General features: G+C 41.1%; 4 protein-coding genes across 4 annotated transcripts; all 4 read right to left on the bottom strand.

Annotated features, from left to right (window-relative positions):
• Nucleotides 1-568: 568 nt before the first annotated feature.
• Nucleotides 569-9573, bottom strand: MONOS_13542 (uncharacterized protein; the record flags this gene model as incomplete). Its single annotated transcript, XM_067866254.1, has 2 exons — nt 8563-9573; nt 569-8476 (listed from the first exon to the last, which is right to left on the bottom strand). The coding sequence occupies exons 1-2, from the start codon at nt 9544-9546 to the stop codon at nt 569-571; spliced, it is 8892 nt and encodes a 2963-aa protein (XP_067734114.1). The 5' UTR covers nt 9547-9573.
• A 1721-nt stretch (nt 9574-11294) lies between these two features.
• On the bottom strand, nt 11295-11795 carry MONOS_13543 (uncharacterized protein; the record flags this gene model as incomplete). The annotated part of the gene is made up of 1 exon (XM_067866255.1): nt 11295-11795. One exon carries the CDS (start codon nt 11793-11795, stop codon nt 11295-11297), a length of 501 nt encoding a protein of 166 aa, XP_067734113.1.
• Nucleotides 11796-11843: 48 nt separating this feature from the next.
• MONOS_13544 (uncharacterized protein) lies at nt 11844-12791 on the bottom strand (the record flags this gene model as incomplete). The annotated part of the gene is made up of 2 exons (XM_067866256.1): nt 11844-12375; nt 12571-12791. 2 exons carry the CDS (start codon nt 12789-12791, stop codon nt 11844-11846), a joined length of 753 nt encoding a protein of 250 aa, XP_067734112.1.
• A 1336-nt stretch (nt 12792-14127) lies between these two features.
• On the bottom strand, nt 14128-14472 carry MONOS_17043 (uncharacterized protein; the record flags this gene model as incomplete). The annotated part of the gene is made up of 1 exon (XM_067869924.1): nt 14128-14472. The coding sequence occupies one exon, from the start codon at nt 14470-14472 to the stop codon at nt 14128-14130; it is 345 nt and encodes a 114-aa protein (XP_067734111.1).
• Between the last annotated feature and the right edge of the window lie 1609 nt (nt 14473-16081).

Below are 16081 nucleotides of genomic sequence, written 5' to 3'. Positions count from 1 at the left end.
GCGATTGTTGTTTGTTTCTTCCTTTGAGCCAAAATCATGCAAACAAGCAACCAGGAAAGACAAAACAGCAAAAACAACTCTTGGAAGCACGTTTCTCAAAAGCATGTTTTTGATTGGTCAGAAAACCATTTATCATCCTCATTAAAAACAAAAATAAATAAATAAATAAGAAAAAATGAAGAAAACGAAAAGAATTGAATCACATAATCGAATGCACACATATAGCTTAGAGCAAAATTTGACAATAAACTCAAAGGCAAAAAAAATGGAAAAATAATTATTCAGAAAGTGGCTTGAAATGAATTGCCACAAACTGAAAAAATATGTCTCCCATTCTGTTCAAACAGCATTCGCACAGCTTCAGCAAAGTTCGGCTTGAACTCCGCTCGATCTTTCCGAAAGAGCAATGGATTGCATGCTCGAGACTTCCACAAGCATCGAAATATTACCGTTTTCAGAGGATCCGTCTTCTGTTTAGAAGAGGTCTTGCAACCTCGTTTGAGTCTCTTTCATTGGCAAACGCCATTTGTGCTTTTTGAAGAAGATGCAGTTGAAGCCATTCGCACACTCACAATGATATGAGCGAGCTGCTTGAATCAGGGATCTGCGAGTTGCACTCAGATGGCATCTGGCAATCAACTGCATCAGCAATGGTCATGACCATTGCTCCTTCTGGAAAGTGCTGGATGAACTCCTTCTTCAAATCAATGAGTGTCGGCCGATCGTTTGGCTGCTGGCACAATGCGCATCTCACTGCGTTGCTCAAAGACGAGTTTTCAACAACCTCTGGCTTTGGCTTTTCGCCATCCACAATCTTCTGCCCTGCCACCTCTGCTGGATACTCCCCAAACGGGATCTGAAGTGTCAAGCACTCCCACAGCATCATCCCAATCGAAAAGGCAACTGACTCCTTTGTTGCTCCCATCTTCTTGTTCATCAGCAGCTCAGGCGCCTTCCACCTCAGGCACTCTTTTTTGAAACTATCTTCATCCTCAAATGCCGATGAGGGAAGAGAATCATCATCATCATCATCGTCAGTTGCAGATGTGACAACTGTTGATGAAGAGATGGATGAAGAATCTGAGTCATCATCAGACAAGAAGTCTGAGTGCATCACAATGCAGATCACCATGTGCTCGGAGAACAGAACAATGTGCGGGCTGAGATTGGAAAGAGAAGAAAGAGGATTTTCCATTTCATCAAATGAGTGGAGTGCGAGATTAGCCACCCAGAACAGGATTTGGGCAGCTGTTTGTTCTCTTTCCTTTAAAGAACCGATTGCCATCTCCTTCTTCTCATTCCTTCCATGAAGCAACATGAACAGCGAATCCCTCAAGTCCACAATCAATTTTTCATGTGGAGATGAGCAGGCCATTCCATCCACCAGATTAGACATCGATGAGGTGGTTGGACACAGACTTTCCGATCGAACAAATGAAGAATCTGAATCAGTCGTTGAAGTGGATGAGATGGATGGAGAAGGAGTCTGCTTTCGAATTTCCTCTTCTTCATCTTTCTCCAATGCCCATTGAGGAATTTTGTCTGAATCTTTCCCCAGAATGTATTCAGTGGAACCACTCTCAGACAGAAGATGCTCTTCAGATTCCGAATGCACCATTGCCTTCTCATACACCCTCTTCTTCACATTTCTTTCGTTTTTCTGCTCTGCCTCTTTTTCTGCTCTTCTCCACTGCTCCTCTGGTGACATCTCCATCGTCACCATCTCAAATGCCTTTGGATCTTTTCTGATGTTATCATTCACTATCTCTCTCAGATCTTCTGCTTCATTCTTCACCTTCCTCCATCGAACAATGAATATTATTGAAACAATAAGAACAATCAAAAACAATACAGCAAATATCACAATCACAATCAACGCCCATGATGATTTTTCTTCTTTTCCACTTTCAACAATTTTTTCATCTCCATTCATCTTTGTTTCACTTTTGTTCTTCAGAATGAATGACTGTGTTGATGAAAGAGATTCTGTATTTCCAAACAGAATGCACACGCTCACCTCTGCATTTGCGTCTGCTGTTCTCACAATCCCAGATTCAATTGCCACATTGACTTCCTCTTCGCTCACAAAGCCCGAGTCTGGTATTTCATGAGTCTCAATCTGCTCAACATCTCCGATGGAGGAAGTCACACGAAAAGAAAGATTGCACGGCAGAAGAAGTGCTCCTCTGAACGCAATACTCAAAAGCTCTTCGTTCTGTTCTGGTGTGGCAGATCGAAGAATTGGGATAAACAGTGGTGATACTCGCTCCTCAGCAATCCGCTTCAAGATGCATCCATCATTCAAGATCCACAATGACGAATTTGGAAAAACACCATCTCCTCCCTTCAGACTCACAATATTCAGTTCAGAAGAATCAGAGCATATTATGTTTCTTCTGGCTGATGGAAAGCCTCGAATTGTCAAGCTATTGAATGCAAAGAAGCCTGAGACAATCTTCACCTCTCCTCCCTTCACCGACAGCCCACCCAATGATGAGTTTGAAACTGACACATCTTTCATGCTCACAACGCTCTCTTCAACATCCACAACAGAGCCATTCCATCTGCATATTTCATCTCTCTCAAGTCCCCCTTTTTCTTTCATTTGTTCATTTTCCTCAAGAGCACCCACAACTGTGCATGAGTCCAAGCTCAAGCTCGTGCACTTGCAAAAAGAGGCTTCAATCCCCCGAGTGCTTCTTGACTCACATTCTGCAAACGAACAGTTTTGCAACACAATCTTCCCTTCTTCATCTTCACATTCCACTCCGCACGCTCCTTCACTTGTTCTGCTGATATTGCTGAACTTCGATAATATCACATCCATTCTTTTCTCATCACCTCTCAGCTGCTTCCTTCCCTTCTCATCTCGTAACATTCCATTGTTCCCATTTCCTCTTTCTCTCAACATGTTGACAGCAGGCCCATTCTCAATCCTCACATCCACCACATCAAGTTTCATCGCATTCATCTCTCCATTCCTCAAGAAAAACAACCCATTCCTGCTCTCACCTTGCTCCACAACAACTTCTGATAGCTTCACCTCACACTCAACGCATTCAACAAGTGAAGCACACGCAAACTGTGAAACAATTAATCCGGCTATTGTGACTGACGATCTTTCTCCATGCATCAGCGTTAGCATTCTGCACACATTGCATCCTTCAGCTGGCTTCACCCAACATTCACTCATTAAAAGTGTCCCCTCCTCCACACCAAATATCTGCTCGTGTTCTGTTGGAAAGACTTCTGGAACCTCAAAGCTGATTCTCTCCACACTCACATTCCCCTTGCACTCCACAACACAACCCTTCTCTTTCCTCACCAATCTGCTTATCCCAACTGTTGCCCTGCTTCCCTTTGCCAGCAGCGTGAGATTCTCCAGCTTGATCTCTGTTTCCACTTCGCTTGCTTCATCCACCACAACTCGCGTTCCATACTCGTGTACAATGTGTGCCAGCCCATATCCCAGCGTTTTACAGCACTTGTCTTCTTTCCCGCATTGTCTGTTGTTCTCCCCGCCTTTTGCTCCTCCGGAGCTCACAAAGATCGTTGATGACTGATATATCGTGATGAATGGCATCAAGTCCGTGTCTTCCCTGTGATCTGTTGTGTCTGATCCTGAGATCATGTGTGCCTGCCCAGAAATGCCTCTCAAATCCATTCGAAATTGTGTTTCGTTAATCTGTGAAGAGATATTGTGGCAAGCAACAAAAATGTGCCTCCCAATATATGCCGTGTTCCCTTCGAACTTGTCTCCCTCAAACACATAGTCCAACACCCCGTCAATCTCTGCCCCAACATACACTCCTCCTCCTCTCCCACTTATCCCAGAGCATCCACACTGCACCACGCTGCATTCGCTCACACGGAGCCAGCCCCCAGCGCTCATCTGCCAGCACATCCCTCCTCCTTTTGTGCTTCTTCCGCATTTGCACCCCTCCACTTTCGTTCCATTCACCTCTGCCCCAACACTCACCTCTCCCTCGCTCTTCACCACAACCGCATCGCTCCCTTCTCCATCCACCCACCCAATGCTCGAGTTCGCAATCCCAATCCCTGCCTCTTGATCGTCAATATTCCCTTTTCTTTCCCCTGCTTCCATCCCAACTCTCACACATATCAATGCTCCACTTTTCACTTTGCATCCTTCCACTTTCAGTTCTTCCACAATGCATCTGCACCCGCTCTCAACAATAAACATTCCATTGCACGCACTTTCACTTTCCATCTCAATTCCCTTTCCCTTCAACTCTCCTTTTATCATGTGGACAAAAACAATCTCTCCAACAAATTCATTCTCTTCAATGCTCAATGCACATCTTGTGAGAGACAGAACTCCTTCATTGTTTTCTATTATTGCTGTTTTCAAGCACTCTTCATCCTTCACAACTTCAAATCGGATCCCTTCAAATCCCGCCTTCTTGCTGTTCACCAGTCCCACACCTTCCATCCTCTGCTTCACTTCAACAACAATTGTTGCCTTCGTATCCCCCTCAATCATTGTTCCTCCATGTGCTTCTATCTTTATTCCAGACACATCAAGTCTGCTGTCCATCCTTGTCTTCTCCATAATCTCGATCATTCTCTCTTCTTCACAATCCTCAACATGCATCAGTCCTTCCCACAAGCTCATGCACGGATCTTCAATGCTTCCACATCTCATCACATCATATCCGTCTTCTGCAACATGCACAGTTCTGTCTTTGAACAGAATCACAAAGCGCAACAAATCAGTATCTGTGAAAGAAATATCATTCCCCACAAATCCATTTTTATCATTGCTCCAGTTCCCAACATCAAACAAGAACGAATTCACATTCACACAACTGTTCAGATTCGATGCAAATATGAACATGTTTCTTCCAACAGCTGCTTCATTCCCTTCCATCTCGCATCTCTCGCCAAATATGAACGGCTTCTCTGCCTCGTTTCCCCTGCAGTCCATCCACAAAAACCCTCCTTTCCCTCCCTTTCCATCACATCTGCATGTTTTCATCTTTGTGTTGTTCATCCTCATCTCTTCTCCATTCTCAATCACCACTCTCATCACTCCTCCTTCTCCTGAAACGGTTCTTCCGCATTCTGAAAATGTGCATCCATCAACCACAACGCTTCCCTGAATAGAAAATCCTGTCTCTGTCATATCCATCATTGACATCTCACATTCACTCAGCCTCACAACCCCACCCTCTGCAGCTATTATTGCATATTCCCTCACCCCAGTCCCATCTCCCACAAATGTGCATTTCTCAATCTCCACAACAGCCTCTTCTTCGCCTCCTGCTGTTGATCTTGACAGAATTACAACACCTATATCATGCACAAACTCGACTGGCAGCCCTATCTCCATCCCTCTCAACAGCATGCTTGCTGTGTTTCCAAGAACAGAACCGCCTTCTTTTCCTTCAATCACCGATTTCACTGTCAGTCTCGCACTTTCCGCTCCTTCATTCTTCACAATCTCAAACATGCTCACATCGAACTTGTCTTCGATCTCAACAACTCCACTCACCTTCAGAGTCTTCTTCCCTTCCCATTGCTTTGCATTCTTGTATCCCCTCAAAAGTGTCTTGCACGGATACTCTTCGCTCCCACATCCAATAACATCAACACCAGTCCTGCTCACATCCACCACACCTCCCACATATTCCTTCAGAAACAGATCCAATGAAACAGCTCTTTCTTTGAAATATCCTCTGTCAATCCCTTCCATCTCGACGCTCTCCCCTTCTCTCCCTCTGATATCCACAAATTTCTCCTTCACAACTCCCACAACGAGATCGTCACACTCCACAAAAACATCCTTCCCTTCTGCTGCAATGTTTCCTCCAAACTCAATATCATTCAGCGCATAGTCGTTCTTCGATCCTGCACATCCATAAAGAAATATCCCTCCTCCTCTTCCTTGTGCAGAACATCCATTCACTTTCCATTCATCCAATTTAAACTCTGATGCAACGCCAAGCTCCACCTTTATCCCACCTCCGCTGCTTTCTCCTTCACTCACAGAACATCCACTCATCGTGCAATTCCTCCCTTCCATTTTTATCCCATTTCCTCCTCCAAAAGCAAAGCATCCCCCATCCCCTGTTCTTCGTTTCATCCCAGCAACACTCACATTCTCCATCTCAACATTCCAGCTTCCGCTCCATTTCCCAAATCCACTTTCGCATCCTTCCTTTCCCTCAAACTCACAATCGTGAATATCGCTCTTTCCACTCGATGATACCACCACAATCCCATCAACACCTGTTGATCCAATACCCTTGCACATAACACTATCCATCTCCAACTCTCCATCTCCTTTCACTGACAGCATCCCATTTCCACCAAAGATCACATGCTTTCCCTCCACGATCTCGCAATTCCTCATCGCCAGTTTCCCTCCAGTCACTCGAACATACTCATAATCCACAACAGTCACCCCTTCCATCATCTTCATTTTGTTATTCTCCATTGAAAGCGTTTTGTCCATCACCTCAACAAACGCCTCTCTTCCACAGAGTGACTCCTTCAGAACCAGTGTCATCTTCATAATTTGTGTATCTGCTGAAAGCATGAGAAGTGCATCCTGTTGCTTTTCAGTATCTATCCCAACAACGATTTCACCCCACTCATTCACTGTGTCAAACACAAAATGACCACCTTCGATAACTGCATCGCAATCGAGCTTGTATCCTTCTTTCATCCGAATTCTGTGCTCTTCTGCTGATCCAACTGCATCGATTGCCCCTTGGATTGTCCGGCATGCAAACATTTCACATCCACATCTGCTGAAATCATGCACCCCTTTTTCGCTTCCCACAATCGTTGGCACACTCACTTCTCTCAGATACACCACAAGAGCTATCACAAGCTTTTCATTTGCGGTGCTCCTCTCAAACCCACTCAGCTCATCATACACATCCATATTCGGCTGAAATTCAATTGTTGTTGTGTTAATCACCTTCTGCAAATCATCTGCACTCACAAACATGTTCCTCCCAGCTCTCGCCTCACAATTTGAAAATCCAACATTTTTCACCACAAAGTCTCTCATCCCCTCGCAGACATACAAATACACTCCTCCTCCATATCCTCCTCCCCCATTCTCCCTTGTTTCTGATCCTCCTGCACTGCATGACTCAAACATCGTCTTCTCATCAGAACCAGTCATGTTCCCAATCCCCACTCTGCTTCCCATCTTCATCTCCAACCACAATGCACCACCGTTTCCATTCAAACATCTGCAACCTTCAAATGAAATACCGTTCAGCTCCATCACCTTTCCATTTTCCACAACCCCACAAAACACACTCCCATCTCCATCGCTTCGTTCAATCTCCAAAAATGTGCTCGCTTCAATTCTTGCAGTTCCAGTTATTCCAATTCTCACCAGCTCCTGTTTGCTCTTCATCCATTTCATTGTGACATTGTTGCAAATCAACTCTCCATCGCCAATCTCAATGGCACTCTTCTCAAACACTTCCGCTTGCTCATCCCCTTCTGCGCTTCTTTCACTCCTCAACACTGCATCTCGAAGCTCTGCAAATCCTGCCCTTCCAATCTTGAGCAGATGCGATCCTTTCCACGATGCAGAATTGTGGACCGGACATATCTTTTCAACAATCAGCTTTCCACTTGTGATCTTCATCCCAGCACCTCCCTCAGCCCTTGGCTCCATTCTCGTCAGACTTGCACCGCTGCCTTCAAACTTCATCCCCATTGCATTCACCACCAGCTCAGAATCCCCATATACTCCTTCTCCAAGCACAAACTCTTGCATTTCTCTCCTCACATCAGACATCCACAGCGAATGGTTCAATGTTTTGCAAGGTCTGTCAGCTGTGCCACATATCCACTCATCTGTTCCATTTCCACTGTTTGCATGCACTTTTCCAACAAACAATGGAATCCAGTCATCACTCGCTGATCCTCCTTCAATCACTACTCTTCGACTTGTCAAATTCGATGAAAGCGAACGGCACACCACAAAGCAATCGGAGTTTATCACATTATTATACTGAGATGAGGCATAGAAATCGTGACTTTCTTTTGCTGTATTGTTATCAAAAAGACAATATTCAATTGAGAATTCGTTCGCATAGTTGTCAGAGTAAATATTGAATGTGATACCACCTCCATTCACCTGAGTTGCAGTGTTATTTTTGAAAAGGCAATTCGTGATTGTTGCTGGATTTGATCCAAGCTCTTCAAGAGCACCTCCATTTAAATTTCCCGTCGTTGTTCCGTTCACAAAACAACATGAATCAAAAAGTGCAGACTGACCATTTCTGAAGTGAGCACAATTTCCTCCAAGCACATCCCAGCAAGATGAAAAGTTCAATCCAGCATATGTTCCTTTTGCAGCGTTCATGAACGTTGCACCTCCTGTTGTTTGTTTGGACCAGCAAAATGTAAATGAGCAATTTGTCATACTCTGTTTCCCTTGAATCAAAATAATTGCTCCATCCCCGACTGGGCTCCAACATCTCTGTAAGTGTTTTATCAAAGCCATGAAAGATAAAAATGAGTAAAGAAGAGCATTAACAAAGTCAAATTAAAAAAAAAAAGTCATACCACAAAATCACAACGAACAATTGTTGATGATCCATTTGAATCATGATTAATGGCTCCTCCATTCGCTCCTGACAAATCTGTGAAAATGCAATCAACAAATTCAATATCACCATTTCTGTTTGTGCATCTTGTTGTTATGACTGTTTTTGTGCTTTTCTCAAATGTGCTGTTGAAAGCCCCAAACATTCCGCTCTGTGTAATCAGTCCTTCAAATATGCTTCCATAATATGCATTGTCCACAGAAGAAAACTGGCTGTTTGTCACCAAGCATTCTCCTCCAAGCATGTTTCTTTTCAAGCTTTGTGGACAAACATTTTGTTCAACATTTGCATGTGAAACATTCTCGAATGCGCATCCGCTCGCAAACACTCTCTGTGCATCAGAATTTCCAACAAATGGTTGGGTTCCTTCAACACAAAATGAGGAGAAATGGCAGAAGCTCAATTCCAAAGAGGAAAAGCCTTCAAAACAGTTTCTTGTTCTCCTGTCATGCTGAATGCAAGGCACAAAAGCCTTTGATTTCTCAGGGGCAAATGAAACATTTGAAAAAACAGTTCTTCCTCCAAAACTCTCCACAATCCACTTCGTTTGGCTTTTTTCAATGAAAATTTGGCAATCTTCGATTCTTGCACTTGAGAGTGAATTAATCAAAAATAAACTATTTCTGTTTGACTGGCAAAGATTCATCGCTCTTAATCCTATCGATGCGTTCTTTTCTTTGAAGCATCCACGAATGAAAGTTTTTTCTTTTATCAATTTCTCGTTTTCACTATTGTCTTTTATATTCTTTGTTTTCTTCATCATATCTGATTGAGAAAAGATTTTGAAGTTCTGAAACAAAGATGACAAAACATGTTTCGAGTATTGCTGTTCTTTCAACAATTCATCTCTCAGCTGAACGATTGCATCAATGCTTTTTGCATTTTCATCAGTGAATAAGCCAAATGTTTGATGAAAAAAACAGATTAGCACAATTATCAGCATGCAGGAGGAAAAAAATGAATGAAAATAAATAATTATGGGAATGAAAGTTAAAAAATAGTTTTTCACCAAAGAGCTATAAATAAGAATCATCAGAATGTTATACCTCATAAATAATATGAAAATGGATTATAACTATTAACTAGCTTAAGTTAAGAATTCATTTTTTTGATATCAAATAATAAGATAAAAGATTAATAAAAAATGAATTATATCATATTATTCAACTAATAAATTGATATTATTTTGCATTTGAATCATGAATTTTGGATGAAAATTTTTTGTTTTTGCTTTGAGTGGATTTGAACAAATTCTGGTGCACGAAAATACATCAGATTATCTTTTGCTATTTTCAATGTGATTAGATATTCATTTGAATGTCTTTGAAAATTCAAGAGTTGCTGTTATTGGAATTGTCATTTGTTTTGGGAAAAAAAAATATAAAAGCATTTATTTCTTCATAAATTCAACACAATCAAAAAAAAAAAAAAAAAAAAAAAAAAAAGGATATGGTTGGATGCGAAAAAGACCAGTGTTTGTCACTAATAATTATTACAGTAGAATTTTTGACATTTGTTGAGATATTTGAATTTAATGAAAAAGTCCTGATTATTGAAAAATTTGCGTGTTAAAGAACAATGGCAGTTTGTTTCAATTATGAGCTTGTATCATTTAATACATGTCTGTTGTAGATGTTATTGGTATGAACAAAATTACCTAAAATAAACGTTATGTGAAAAAGTTAATAACAATGAGTCAAAAACCCGGTACAAAGTTAAAAAACCGGGACATTAAAAAAAGAAAATTTTTCTTTCATCAAAACATTAGCTTTGTTCAAACTGATTATTGACTGATGAAACAATTTTAGTTGAAAAGTTCAAATTTTTCTAATTATTACGATGTATTTCTTCTCTTCAAGTGTTGTTCACTTGATAGAATGATTGATTAATATTCTTTATATGTTGTTGAAAATTCAAGATAAAATTTAGCAAATATATTGAAAAAAAAAATATCATTCCATCACTTGAACTGCCATTTGTTAGTTTGATTGAATAGCCTTTCAAACAATATTTTTTCCATTTTGATCATTTTGATCGTTCCCTTTTTTGTGATGGAAAAGAAATCAATTTCTTCGGAAGAGCTTCTTCGGATAGCTGCTACAAGAGAATATGGGTGATTTTTTATGAAATCATAAAAAAAGATCAAAAATAGAAAAAATAAAATCTATTGTGGTATTTTTTGATCAAAGAGTCAAATTGATTTTTTGCAAGTATTTAGCTTTTGTTTCTGTTATATATATTTGTTTTATTGTTATATTCAAAAAAACATACCTTTTTAATGTTTTTCGTGAAAAAGAATTATTTGATCCAGCTTTCAAAAAAAATGTGAAAAATAAAAAATAAAACTGCAAAAGGAAAATGCCAAGTTTCTCAACTTGCAAAACTATCCTAATAAATAAAAAATACTTTGAAAGACTTTATTGAAACGGTTTGTTAAAAAGATTGTTTCAATAAATAGATTTAACAACTTTTAACCTGTTAAAGCAATTGGTTTTCTTCACTTCATCTTTTTCTTCAACTGAAATATCATCACAAAACATCAGTCCTTTCTTTTCGATTCGGTTTCTTCATCAAACGTTGAACGAAATACAATGAACTCGATAATCAATGAATAAAACTAATTCGAACAAGTATTTTCTCTCTTTATTCTTCTCATCACTTGTCCTTCCCGCTTCCTTTTTCATCCTCTCCTCATCTTCGTTCCATTTCTACTCCGCTTCTAAAACATTCTCCTCTTGAAAATGTCTCAGAAGTGGCTTGATTCCTCTCCAGCACTTTCTGTGTCATTCTTCTCGTTGTATTCCTCGATAACTCCAATTGCTTGTTAATCTCCTCTTGAAACAAATTTGCCTTCACACTCAGTTCATTGGCAACTGTGTGAGAAATGAGGTGAGCAATAGAGGAGGAGAAGGAGGAGGAGGAAGTGGAAGAGGAGGAAGTGGAAGAGGAGGAAGTGGAAGAGGAGGAAGAGGAAGAGAACGATGAAGGAGAAGCAGTAGTTGTTAAAGTAGAAGTAGAAGAAGAACGAAAATCCTTCGAAACCAACTTATTCAAATCCTCCATGGCCATTTTCGACTCCAATTCCAAAGGCAGTGCATATGACTTCTCATCTGAAGACATCAGCTTCCTCTTCGCATTCGCACTTGTCTTTCTGGCACTGGCTATTCTGTTTGAAGCAGCCACAATCGACATCTGATCGAGCGGTTCAAGCGGATCGAGCGGGCAAAGAAGAGGAAGCGCCTACGACAGGAATGATTGGTCGGAAACAGACGCAACGACGGATGTGGCAGCAGGGTAGAGGGCTTCAAGCAGTGTGGAGCTGGTGGAGAAGGAAGGGGAACCAGTTGGGGAGCTGTCTGGAATCAATTTGCGGGGGCTGAGTGAAGGCGAGAAGGAGAGGAAATGCGGAAGCTGAGGTTCTCCCAAGGAATGGTTGTTCTGATAATCTGGAGGCATGCTCAATGTGTCTGAAGTGAATAGAGGAAGTTCCCCATCGAAGTCGGATTTGAGGCGTGTGGAGTCAGAAAGCTGACCGGCGGTGAGGTAAGATGGCATAAACAGCGTGGGGAAAACTAATCTTGACAAGTAGCTGAGCACATCAGAAACCGCATCGTCGTCACGCAGCCTCACCGATTGTTCGCGGATGACTGAGTCGTAAAAGGTATCATATGCAAATCTTGTGTTGTCTGCTTCACTCCTGCTTTTGGTGTGCTCGAGTGGGAAACCAGCCAGATGGCTCTCAAATTCTGCAGTGGTGATGGCGGCTGAACGGCTGCGCTAGAGATAGCTGTGGCTGATGACGTCGGCTATGGCGGGGTGGTGTGCGGAGGGCATGAGTGTGGTGAGGTGTATTGAAGAAGAAGAGGAGGAGGAAGTAGAAGAAGAAGATGATGATGATGATGAAACAACATGAGAAGCATCTTGTGTTGCAACGTTTTAATCATTCTATGCAGAAGCAGCATCAAACGAAGACAACGTCTTTTCCGGTGACATTAGTGCAAGTTGGGGCAGTCCAAACACTTCCACAGCTCCCAGTAGATCCAGAACGCTCTCTCCGTTTGCGTGTCTGTGATGACACAATAAAAATGTGGAGCCAGCAATTGCCGCAGTCATCAGAGAAGGTGTGAGTGCTTCGTTAATCGGAGGGGAGGGAGCAGAAATCAACGCAACGGCTGCAGCGGGGGGCATTTCGAGCTCTGATTCAGAGGCAGATGCAGACGCAGATCCCTGAGAAGAAGAGAAAGAAGGAGAAGGAGAATGAAGAGAAGGAGATGAAGAAGGGGAAGAGAAAGAAGAAGAAGAAGAAGAAGAAGAAGAAGAAGAAGAAGAAGAAGAAGAAGAAGAAGAAGAAGAAGAAGAAGAAGAAGAAGAAGAAGAAGAAGAAGAAGAAGAAGAAGAAGAAGAAGAAGAAGAAGAAGAAGAAGAAGAAGAAGAAGAAGAACTTTTGGAGATGGAGGAAGGAGAAGAAGAAGAGGAAGAGAAAGAAGAGGAAGAGGAAGAAGTAAGAGGAGGATTAGGAAGAAGAAGAAAGAAGAAAAAGAAGAAGAAAATGATGATGATAAAGGAATAATAGAAAAATAAGTTCACTTGCGCTGAATGGATTGCTTTGTTTGCATCAGATAGGATGTAGAGAGGAGGAGGGATTGACATCACTTGTGGAGGTGGATGTGGATGCTGAGGGATTTCTAGCGTGCCAGTTAATGAATCATGTGAAGAAGAAGAGAAGATAATGAAAAAATGATGAATAAACAAGAATAAAAGCAAGATTAAGAACAAGATTAAGAAGTTGAAATAAAAGAGGAAGGTGTTGAAGCAGAAGACGAAGAAGTTGAGAAAAAAGATGATGCGTTTGCAGATGAAAATGCTGAGAAAGAATATAGCGTTCTAATGATTTGCTACTGAATCCTTCTTTGATTACTGAATTCAGGCAGAAAGTCAAGCAAATTGTGATCAGTATCTTCACAGGCTTATTATTCTCTTTTGTTGATTTCATCTTCTCTTTTGAAAGTTATTAATTAAAGTGTTTTCCTCTCTCTCCTCTTTCTCATCCTTCTTCACTCCCTTTCCCTCCTCCTCACCACCCACCTGAATCCACTTTCTTTCCACATACGCTGCACAGTTCAGAAGGATGCTCTGTGGCTCAAACACATCCCTCGTCGCTCACATGCTGCTTGCAAATACACATGCATTGCCCAATCTGATCTTACTAAGAATCACACAAAGGATAGGTTGCGACAAGGAAGAAATAGTTGAAGATGCATGAAAAGAAGATATATTCGATAAATAGGCGGAGCTTGGTCCAGTCATGTTGAAGGACTTCTGTGTGAGTGAAGATGAGTCTGTGGCGGGAGATGAAGGTGTAAATGGCTTCGGTGGAGTTCCAACAAGAATTGAAGGGGCAGACAATTGTGTGTAGGGCAAGAGAAAATAAGGAGGAGTGGCAAATGTTGAGGAGGCTGTGGTATTTTGAGAATACAGCCGAACAGATGAGAGTGTACTGTAGAACGCGAAAAAATGTCTGCTGTTATTCATCTTCGTCATCACCTCCTTCTACCCTTCTCCTGTCCCTCGACCTCCTTTCTGTTGTTGCCTGCGCAAGTCTTGAGTCGAAAGTGTAAGCTTTCAATGTGGATATCTCGTTTTTCTCATTCATCTTCGTCTTCGCCTTTGGCTTTTCACACTGATTCCCTTTCCTCTGCTCTGAACTCAATTTGCTTCTGAAATCAACCTTCGTTGCATCTTCCATTTTAATGCGCTCTCCTCTCCTCTCCTCTCCTCTCTCTCTCTCTCTCTCTTTGCTCCTTGGCAGTATCGCAAAGCGAGAGCATGAGTGCGATATTGCTGTCAGCTCCTTCCCTCCAACCACCATTTCTCTTTCTATGCCCATTCAGCTTATTCTGCACAGCCGGCGCATGTATTTCGTTCGAAACGCTGAAGCAGAGCTGGATAAACTGCAACGGAAAAGGAAAGCTGTTCAAATGCCCATCCAGCGAAGTTACGAAATGCATTGACAGTGAGGATGATACTGTTGGGAGTAGGAAAATTGGATGAAATAATTTTTGGAAGGTGCAATCAAGCCACTGATTGAACAGCTCACATGCATCTGAAGGTCGACGGTCTGTTCTGACACGAAGTGAAAAGAAATATCACAGAAGAAGAAGGCGAAGAACAAGAAGAAGGCGAGAGGATTGAGAAATGTGAAATCAGTCGAATGATATTTCCAAAGAAAAATATGAGAAGATCCTGTGACGTTGCTGACTGAATGAAATATCATATTTAACAAGTTGATTATACAAAATGATAATAATCCAAATTGCAATGTTTATGACAGATTCATTCAAGCAAAATAATAGAATTACATTCCCTCAAAGTCAATTGACTCCCTTTTTGTTAGATCCCTGCATTTCCCTTCGCAAACCGAAAATGATGCTGTTCTGTCGGCTCCAAAAATACAAATGAATCAAATGCCTAATGATGATATCAGGAAAGAAGACGAAGACAAAGACAAAGAGGAAGAAGAAGGTGAAGAAGAAAATGTTGAGGAAATGTTGAGGAAAATGAGGAATAATGAAAAGAAGATGAGATGATGATGAAAGTGAATATTTATGGTGATTGACAATTCCACAAAAACTCAAAAAAATTTCTGAAGAAGAAGTGGGAAGATTCCATGTGAATTTGTTTTCTGAATGAAACATCACATTAAACAAGTTAATTTCGCAACGAGTCAAAAACCCAAATTGCAAATATTTTGGCTGATGTTCTGAAATTTATCAATAAAGCTTGATTTATTCAAATCATTTGCTTTTCTTTTTGCGATTTCCTCTCCTTTTGCTTCGAAAATAGAAACTGTTAATATTTCTCAATTTCTTTTCCTTTCCATTTTTCCTCTTCCGTTCAGCTCACAAAATCATCAGAAAATATCAATCCCCTCCTTTTCTTCTCTTTCCCATTCTCTTTTATAAAACATTCTACTCCTCTCAAAAAAAATACCCCTCATCCAATCAAACACTTCAAAATATTCATCTTCTTTCCCGCCTTTGCCCTCTTTTCTTTCTCTTCAAAATCCATTTCTCCAATCACCAATCAGTCCTCTTTCATCATCCCTTGCAACTTCTCTACATATTTTCTACATTTTCCTCTACAAATCTCCACCTGTTCCTTCCCCATCTTTTTGTCTCAGAATTTCTTTCATTCAAAAACCCCTCTCGAAATATTAACATTCCATAAAATACCCAACTCCCACCCCCTGCCACAAAAAATATTCTTCCATCTCTTCTCTGCCCCATATCTCTCATGTTCATGTTATTGACAAGATAAACATCAAATACTTCTTTTGGTGGTTGAGAATATTATTAAAGGAGATGATCATACCAAAAACAGAAAAAACCCCTTTGGACATCCACCACAATGTGCACAGCATGAGAAGATCCTCCAGAAAGTTATTCAATGCTTTTTGTGGAGATGCATCCCATGCTGTA

Source organism: Monocercomonoides exilis (assembly GCF_001643675.1).
Source record: "Monocercomonoides exilis strain PA203 chromosome Unknown scaffold5-2102611, whole genome shotgun sequence".
Taxonomy (NCBI): domain Eukaryota; phylum Preaxostyla; order Oxymonadida; family Polymastigidae; genus Monocercomonoides; species Monocercomonoides exilis.
This window is presented reverse-complemented; position numbering and strand designations above follow the sequence as displayed.